Below are 8,223 nucleotides of genomic sequence, written 5' to 3'. Positions count from 1 at the left end.
TCTGTGTGTGTGTGTGTGTGTGTGTCTGTGTGTCTGTGTGTGTGTGTGAGTGTGTGTGTGTGTGTGTGTATGTGTGTGAGTGTGTGTGTGTGTGTGTCTGAGTGTGTGTGAGTGTGTGTGTGTGAGTGTGTGTGTGTGTGAGTGTGTGTGTGTGAGTGTGTGTGTGTGTGTGTGTCTGAGTGTGTGTGTGTGTGTGAGTGTGTGTGAGTGTGTGTGTGTGTGTGTGTGTGTGTGTATTTGTACACCTTCTCCACTTTGTGAAACATATATGATCTCCAATCTGGCTACTAAGCATATTCAGAAAACATGCAGCGTGCCATTTAATTGAAGCCACCTCTCAATTCTCTTAGACCTCAGTAATAAAATGTTAGTTATGGAATCTATAATAATTCCTTTGCTACAGATTGAATAAATTCCCTGATATCTACAAACAGTGTTCCTTTTTTTGTGCTCATAATTAAGCTTTCTGTTTTTTCAGGATAACATCAAAAAGTTGGACATCAACATCTCAGACATGATTGGCAACTTCAGTGAAACTGCTCAGGGGATATATCCTTTCTCAGTGTGCATCCTCTGAAGAGCTTTGAATCATTCCCCTTAACACCGGTTCATTCCTGTTCTCAGAGTAAAGCTATTGAGATATTGGGGAAGCAACGTACTCCCAATCCAATGTGAATGTAATAAAGTCTTCTTTGAGTCATGTTGAGATGTCATCGTCACACAGATTGTGGGTGCAAAATGATAATTCAGTGAAGACTTTCCATAACACAGTCGTACATTTGCACAATGTCGAGATCTGGAGGATAATTATCATGAGAAGGTGCGAGGGGTGATTGCATCAACTCTGGAGGATGTGGCTAAGGACAACCGGGAGAAGGCCGTGCCGGATCGTGATGAAATGGTGAGTGTTATCCCCCTTTACACCAAACTGGCATATATCCCAAATATAGGATAGAATACTTAGACTGTAATTAAATGTTGTCGAGGACTTCTCTCTCAGTTCTGCTCTATTTAATCTCAGAGATAATTGAACTCTGACCAAACCCACTCAAAACAATGGCATATCATTGCCCGCTCAGCCTGCCAGTGTAACATTATGTAATGAAGTATATGATTGCAGATATAGCAGCATAATAAGAGATTAACCTGACATGAGATGACGGAGATTAACCTGAACAGGAGATGGTTGATTACCATTGTCAGTGTCCTCAGCTGTTCACACCTGTGTTGTCTGTGTGTAGATGCTTGTTGACAAAGACACAGTGATGGATGCACTGGCCACCAGCCACGACAACCACCTGCAGATGATCAATGACCGAGAGACTCAGCTGATGACACGCGCCGATGCCTGGAAGGTTGCTCTCGTCAAAGGGGTAGAGAGCCGACGTTATGGATGACGCAGCTCTCTCCTGTATTTCAGTCTTGATATCGTCTGCTTTTTGTCTTTACGGGTCATTACAGATCGAAGAGAAAGAACTTAAGAGGAACCGCATGCGAATCTCGGACATCCACAGATACGCAGACCATTTGTTGGAGCAGCTGGAAGAATTGCAGTAGCATCATCGGTTAAGCCCCTAAAAGTTTGTTTATGTATTTGGTTTAATAAAATGGAACAAGACATTTTACGCAACCCGAAATGATGAAATAAGATATAAGTCTCCCACCATGAAGCTGATCAGCTGTTTCCTGTGTTCACAGACATTTTCAACACCTCACTGGAGACATGCCACATACCAGCCTGCTTCAAGGCCTCCACCAACAACCCCCTCCCCAAAAAACAAGGATCACAGGACTTAATGCTACAGGCCCTTCGCCCTACCATCTGAGGTTATGAAGTCTTTTGAGGGCCTTGTCCTGTCCGACCTAAATACCCTCACTGGTCCCCCTGCGGTATGTCGACGACGGAGTCGACATGGCCCTCCACTTCATCCTCCAGCATCTGGGCTCCTCTGGAAGCTAAGCCAGGACCCTGTTTGTGGACTTCAGCTCTGCCTTTAACACCGTCATCCTGTCTGCAGACAAGCTCTCCCAGCTGCAGGTGCCTTCGCCTTGCAATAAAACATTTGCAAGTAAAAAGCAGATACTTGATCAATACATTTGTTTAACAAGCATGAAAACAACCCCTAATTAAATTGGCTTTATCCACAGTCTCTCATCCACCTGTCGCTATGTTTATACAAGCACAACAACCTAAAGCATTTGTTCTGATAGTATTTATTTTTAGGATTCTATTCGTGTTTTTAAAAGCAATTATTGATTATTATTGAATCCTAGAGATACCTATCCCGACCAGAGGGCCACCGTAGTTCTCTGACAGGCTTGGAAAGAGAAAGTACACAACCACAGTGTAAGTGTTGAATACAACTCCCAGAATGCATTGTGGGAACCCGACCAGAGGGCCACCGTAGTTCTCTGACAGGCTTGGAAAGAGAAGGTACATCGCTGAGAAAAGGTTTGACGACCACAGTGTGAGTGTTGAATACAACTCCCAGAATGCATTGTGGGAACATTATCCAATCCGAGCGCAGCTTCGGCCAATGCGCTCCGAGGTGGCTGGAGTGAAACGTTGCAGAGTCCCCGCTCGGCTGCCGGTCCATGGACTGCTCACACGATTGAGCAAAGTTTCCGGGAGCTCGGGGGGTTTGATAGGCCCGCTGTCAGGACCCGTCCTCTGCCCAGCGTCGTGCCCTCGGCCGTGGAGTTAATGACGGTCGCTGACGACGACACGTTAGCGCTCATCATGCCTGTCCGAGCCGAGTGCCTCAGTACCACCGGCTCGGCCTGCGCAGCCTCGGCCTCGCTTGTTCCCCCTGCCCCGATCAACACCCTCCAGCCGGGGGTGGCCACCTCGCTGCTGTACAGCGGCTCACAGTTTCGGGGTTACCAGAAGAGCAAAGGCAACTCCTACGACGTGGAGGTTGTTTTGCAGGTAAATCGTTGTTAACGTGCACGCGCCCCGTTTGGTCCGTTAACGTCAGTTTGTTAATGCGTTGTGAAGTCAGCTTCGTTGTAGCACTAGTTGCTAACTTAGCCGACGTTAGCTCGTGAAGCTCTTTCTCACGGTCGCCAGTCAGTACGCAGACCCAATGTTTTCTAATTGACTGTTTCTACTGTGACTTTTAGAAGGTGCGCATCGTTTCATCCATTAACGTTATAGTCAGCTATTCTGCAGCAACGTTACACATAGCACCCGCAAGCTAACGTTAGCATCTTGTGCAACCAGCAGCCCAGATGAGTGGCATTAATCCACCAGAATCGCCTTTGACAGCCGTGTCAGCAGCTACTGGCCGGACGTGTGAGGTGTGACTGCAAACCCTCTGTCCGGGTTGTCTCGGGTCGACCCCCCTGCACTGTAAACCATTAGAAAGAAGAGCTATGGTGGCCGCAGGCCGCTAGAGGCACCTGATGTTTCCCCTCAATGTGTTCGCAGCATGTGACTGTGGCGGACTCGTATTTGTGTGGCTACCTGAAGATCAAAGGTTTGACTGAGGTGAGTAAGACGGACCTTTATCCTGCTTTTACATTCAAGTGGGAACTGGTTTCTGCTTGTTGATAATAAAGTAGGTAGACCATTATGACCCGACTAGATGTAACCTCTTGTTTCAGGTCTGCACTAGTTCTTAGTTTAAGTGTGTCTGTACACCACATTACGTCACAATGCATGGAGGCCAAAAGGTCAGCAGGTTCCAGCAGTGAGTTTTTTTTTACTTGTAAACAAGTGGCAAGAAGTCATATTTAAACTGGCAGGTTGTTTGTGATCAAATTAAGTCAGCATGCATAATGATGAAGATTGTCCCCAATATGTGACTTGTTGGACAGCTAGTGGAAGCTGTATAAGTTTATCTTAAAATCTAGTTATTCAAAACGTGGGATAACCGCTACTAAATCATAATTGGTGCATCACTTACTGTAATTTCTTAATTCAGGGAATTTAAATGATCTTCATGTTGCACAGTGATGTTGAATAATGCATGTTTAAAACAAATATAGTTTGCAGGCATACACTTTTGAAGCAATGCTGAACCACTGTAATAAAAGTGTCTTCTCTTTCCTGTCCCTGTGTGATAGGAGTATCCCACTCTCACAACATTCTTCGCTGGTGAAATTATCAGTCGAAAAAGGCCTTTTTTAACCAGGAAGTGGGACGCAGATGAGGACGTGGACAGAAAGCACTGGGTATGTCCGGTTTGACTTTTATTTAGGTTGATTACTAACCAATTGAGTCTACAGCTCTTCGTCTACCAAGTTCACTGACGCTTTGTATTCTTATGTCTTCCAGAAAAGAACATAAATTGCAAAAATGTATGTTTTGTCTTTTCAATTTTCTTTGGCTGTCTCTCGACTAACAAGAGATGGAGCCAGGCAGAAGCAGCACTTTGTGAAAGCGTTGTCTTGTCGTCATCATCGCCGTAGTTTCTATTCTCTGATCAGTATTTTATGAACTCTTACCAGGGAAAGTTCCAGCCTTTTTACAAATATGCCAAAAGCTTCAACTCGGACGACTTTGACTACGAAATGCTGGACAACAGTGATTATGTCTTCATGAGGTGGAAGGTTAGTACTTCATCTTACAAAATATCTCGCTTTGTTCTTGTTTTGTCTTACAGCTCTCTGACCTTTTACCTTTTTGATTTTCTTCTTCTGCACCCTCAGGAGCAGTTTTTAGTCCCAGACCACACAATCAAAGACATTAGCGGTGCCTCCTTCGCTGGCTTCTATTACATCTGTTTCCAGAAGTCCACCGCCACTATTGAGGGTTATTATTACCATCGGAGCTCAGAATGGTAACGACAAACAGAGGCAATCTCTTTTGCCACATTAATTCACGTTTCTCTTGCCGATATGACTCTCAACCCTCTTTTCTACTTGCCTCTGTAGGTACCAGTCTTTAAACCTAAACCACGTTCGAGAGCACAGTATGCCTATTTATGAGTTTCGGTGACAAACGGACACACGAGTACCGAGTCGAGGAGGGGACGGTTCATACGGCTCTGTGGTTCAAGGGGACGGGAACAGCGGAGAGTCCTTTAGTGCCGAGATCGGAGCCGACCCGGTTCCCTTCCTGCAGGGACATAACGTGGTCAGACTCTCCTGTGGTGGACTGAGGGAACGAAGGCACAGAGGACGAGCTTAAAGGAAGTGAAAGATCAGCAGAGGACGCCGGTTCTTGCACTCACTGCAGAGCCTCATGTTTACCTCAGATTTCATTTTTAATTGTATTTTGGTCTGTTTTTAATTCGTGCCACCTGATCTGTCTTCCCGTTGTCGGACATCGAAATATGTTCCTGTTTTCCTTCAGTGGAGAAGCACCGTTGCCTTTCAGCGAAGAGTTGCAAAAGAAACGAGTATAAAGGGTGTGTGTTTGTTCACTAAAGCTTAATTTAAATCATCTAACATCACTTTGACACCCCCGTAGTGTTTAATGCAGAGTCTGATGGTTGTGGGGTTTTTTGTGCCAAAAGGTTGCAGACAGTAGCAATGATGAGCAGTGGTCTACTCATATGCAAGGTCTTTAAGACCGTAAGCTGTGGATCGGGTGTTCAGGGATGGCGTTTATGGGCAATACGTGTAGAAACCAACAGCCGAATGTGAGCGTTGGCCGAGTTAGGATTACAGCGACGTTAACCTCCAACGGGTGGCGAGTAACCAACAACCAATCGTTTCCAAGCTGCTGCTTTTTCAAAGCAACACGAAGTCTTCAAATGGCTTCATGTCAAAGTTTCTCTATGCAAGCCAAAGGTCACAAATGGGTCGGCTTTCTAAAAGCGCATGACTGGTTTTTGTTTCCAGGTGTATCTTTTTATTTATTTTGATCGTAAACGTCCGAGTAAAACTGCATGAGAAAAACAAGATAAAATAGATTTAATAACAGTTACCAGCATTTGAAGCTCAGACATGTGACGGTACATTCCAACTCCATTAGTTTAAAAAAAAGTCAGTCAAATTGTGTCTTTAATAGGTGTTTATGGGCCACATGTGGAGTTGGACTGTCTGGAAATGTTACGCTGGGACAACAAAACAATGCCGTGATTTGAATGTTAATTTTAAATACAGTCTGGGTAATATATCAGTTTTCTTTAGTTTCACATTCGTCCTTTTAATATTGTTTTTCTATCTTCAGAAGCGGTTAAACGTGGCTGATTGAGGAGACAGTTGACGCAACATGCTCGTCTACAATATGTCACCGTTCTGTTTTCAGTGAACAATATTATGTCAAAAAGCACTTTTTGTGACTCGTGGAGGAAAAAGTCTAAAGTAGGAAGATTATAATCTCCTTTGATACTTAAGGGGGAAAAAACCTGCTGCCTTAAAATGTAAAATGTCCGTAAATCTTCTTTTTTTTCAAGACAAATCCTGAAAGTATATTTCCGCGTTTGAGAAGTTGTAATCATGTGGAAGGTGTTGGAGCACGTCCTCCGCCTGCCTCTGCATGACGAGGGGATTTGATGGGCTGTGGGAATAATCCTTTATTTTTCATTTTTTAAGTATGTGGATTGAAAGTGTTGCAATCCGATTGAAAAAAAAATTGCTTTTTTTTTTTTTAATCAATCATATAACAGAATGAAAATGTGCAATGTAAGAAACAGAAGTTTATTTGTGAGTTATTATACAGGTGTTGACTGAATACACTTGATTTAAAGAAGATGATGTATGATAAATCAGCCTCATTGTGAGGAGAAATAAAGAGTGAATTATTTCATACCTCGTCGTATGTCATTTTATTGTATTCATTTATTATTATAATGAATTTGACAGTGCAGGAAACATTAGGGAGAGAGAGATGGCCGCCAAGGTTCCTGGCTGAAACTGAAACGTGTGTGCCGCAGTCTTAGCTCAGACCACAGAGGTCATCCCTAGAGGTCAGTAGTGGACCACAAACAGGTTCAAGCCTCCTCTGAACCTTCTAAACATCTCAGCCTTCTGCAGCAGTTGAGGTCACATGATGCGTGGCGAGCTTTGACTGACTGTCGGTGCAAATAAGTAAACCAACAAGTGGTGTGAAAGTTACGCGGGCAACTCATGGCCGGTATAAATGTCAGTAGAGGCAGATCTCTGAAGTATATTACCCATAAATCAGTCACCTCCATTCATTTATTATCAGGAGGTCAAAACGGTTTAATGTGCAGCGTTGTTCCAAAATACTTCTAATATAACATGGTTTGGTTTAGGGGAAGAGTATTGTTAGTGTTGGGAGTTCCTGGTTACCATCAGGCTGATGATTAAAACCACTTAAGACTTAAGTGGTTTCGGGACAAACATTAAAATTAAAATTCCGTAGAAGACTCATGTCAGGTGTACGTGCTGCAGGAAACAGGGAGAACATGTTCTCCCACAAGTAAAGAAATGGACAAAATATCTGGCTTTATCAATGCTGGCTTGATAATCACCATCATAGACTTGAAATGAGAGACAACGTGTGTGTGTGTGTGTGTGTGTGTGTGTGTGTGTGTGTGTGTGTGTGTGTGTGTGTGTGTGTGTGTGAGTGTGCGGTTAAATGAGTGCAGTTCAGATAAAGGGATAAACAAGAATAGTATTACATTTTTAAAAGGAAGAAATATGCCCTCCATCATACGGCAGCAGCTGTTACAGGCGACACCATGAACACTCATGTTATTCCTTTTCTTTATATTTATTCATTTACCACTTTTTCTTTTGTCTACATCATTTGATTCTACTTTTCTTTATTGCCCTTCTCAAAGTGTGTCATATAAAGCACTTTTTTAACTGACTTATCCTTCTACCATGACAGAAAATAAACATAAACAGAGAGATATATATTTTACACAGAACAAAGCACCAATAAAGTAAAATAAATGTGATTGGCCTGAATTTAATGAGGAAATAAGACCTTAAAAGGATAAATAATTTGAATAAGCTCTACTTGGTAATTGATTGAGACCGAACTATTGTGCTCAAATACCTTCTCACGCCTCCACATCATAATGTCATAACAATGGAGAACCCGTGTTAATGACTGCACATCATTCCCAAAGAATCTGACCATAAATCCTAAAATAGAATATAAAGACATAACCTGTTTGTGACACAGCCGTCATTGAGAGACATTGGACTTTCCTGTAAACACAACTGCAAATCAGTGTGTGTGTGTGTGTGTGTGTGTGTGTGTGTGTGTGTGTGTGTGTGTGCGTATGATGGAATTTGTGCACAAGCATGAGGTGTGTGTGTGCAAATGTGTGAAGGGATCGAATACATGGGAGTGGA

General features: G+C 43.2%; 2 protein-coding genes across 6 annotated transcripts in view; both read left to right on the top strand.

Annotated features, from left to right (window-relative positions):
* Positions 1 to 2,166, top strand: part of drc3 (dynein regulatory complex subunit 3) — a 5,387-nt gene extending 3,221 nt beyond the window's left edge. For 2 of the 5 annotated variants that reach the window (XM_034539999.1, XM_034539997.1), the window contains exons 11-15: positions 479 to 549; positions 778 to 901; positions 1,242 to 1,373; positions 1,462 to 1,580; positions 1,699 to 2,162. In XM_034539999.1, the coding sequence (XP_034395890.1) occupies positions 479 to 549; positions 778 to 901; positions 1,242 to 1,373; positions 1,462 to 1,557 (423 nt within the window). In that variant the 3' untranslated portion in view covers positions 1,558 to 1,580; positions 1,699 to 2,162. Of the gene's footprint in view, positions 1 to 478; positions 550 to 777; positions 902 to 1,241; positions 1,374 to 1,461; positions 1,581 to 1,698 lie in introns of all 5 variants that reach the window. The other 3 variants (XM_034540001.1, XM_034540000.1, XM_034539998.1) reach the window with 3 other exon arrangements.
* Positions 2,167 to 2,411: 245 nt separating this feature from the next.
* On the top strand, positions 2,412 to 6,702 carry gid4 (GID complex subunit 4 homolog). Its single transcript, XM_034540018.1, has 6 exons — positions 2,412 to 2,929; positions 3,431 to 3,490; positions 4,069 to 4,176; positions 4,453 to 4,554; positions 4,654 to 4,784; positions 4,879 to 6,702. The coding sequence occupies exons 1-6, from the start codon at positions 2,705 to 2,707 to the stop codon at positions 4,940 to 4,942; spliced, it is 690 nt and encodes a 229-aa protein (XP_034395909.1). The 5' UTR covers positions 2,412 to 2,704; the 3' UTR covers positions 4,943 to 6,702.
* The last annotated feature ends 1,521 nt before the right edge of the window (positions 6,703 to 8,223 follow it).

Source organism: Cyclopterus lumpus, chromosome 8, assembly GCF_009769545.1.
Source record: "Cyclopterus lumpus isolate fCycLum1 chromosome 8, fCycLum1.pri, whole genome shotgun sequence".
In the NCBI taxonomy this organism is placed as follows: domain Eukaryota; kingdom Metazoa; phylum Chordata; class Actinopteri; order Perciformes; family Cyclopteridae; genus Cyclopterus; species Cyclopterus lumpus.
Note: the sequence above shows the minus strand (reverse complement) of the source record. Positions and strands in the feature narration are given on the sequence as shown.

Excerpts from the sequence above, each read along its gene's own strand:
- gid4 (XM_034540018.1), top strand. The coding sequence starts at position 2,705 with ATGACGGTCGCTGACGACGACACGTTAGCGCTCATCATGCCTGTCCGA. Across the intron at positions 2,930-3,430 it reads ACGTGGAGGTTGTTTTGCAG|CATGTGACTGTGGCGGACTC; the intron begins GTAAATCGTTGT and ends ATGTGTTCGCAG. Across the intron at positions 4,785-4,878 it reads TACCATCGGAGCTCAGAATG|GTACCAGTCTTTAAACCTAA; the intron begins GTAACGACAAAC and ends TTGCCTCTGTAG.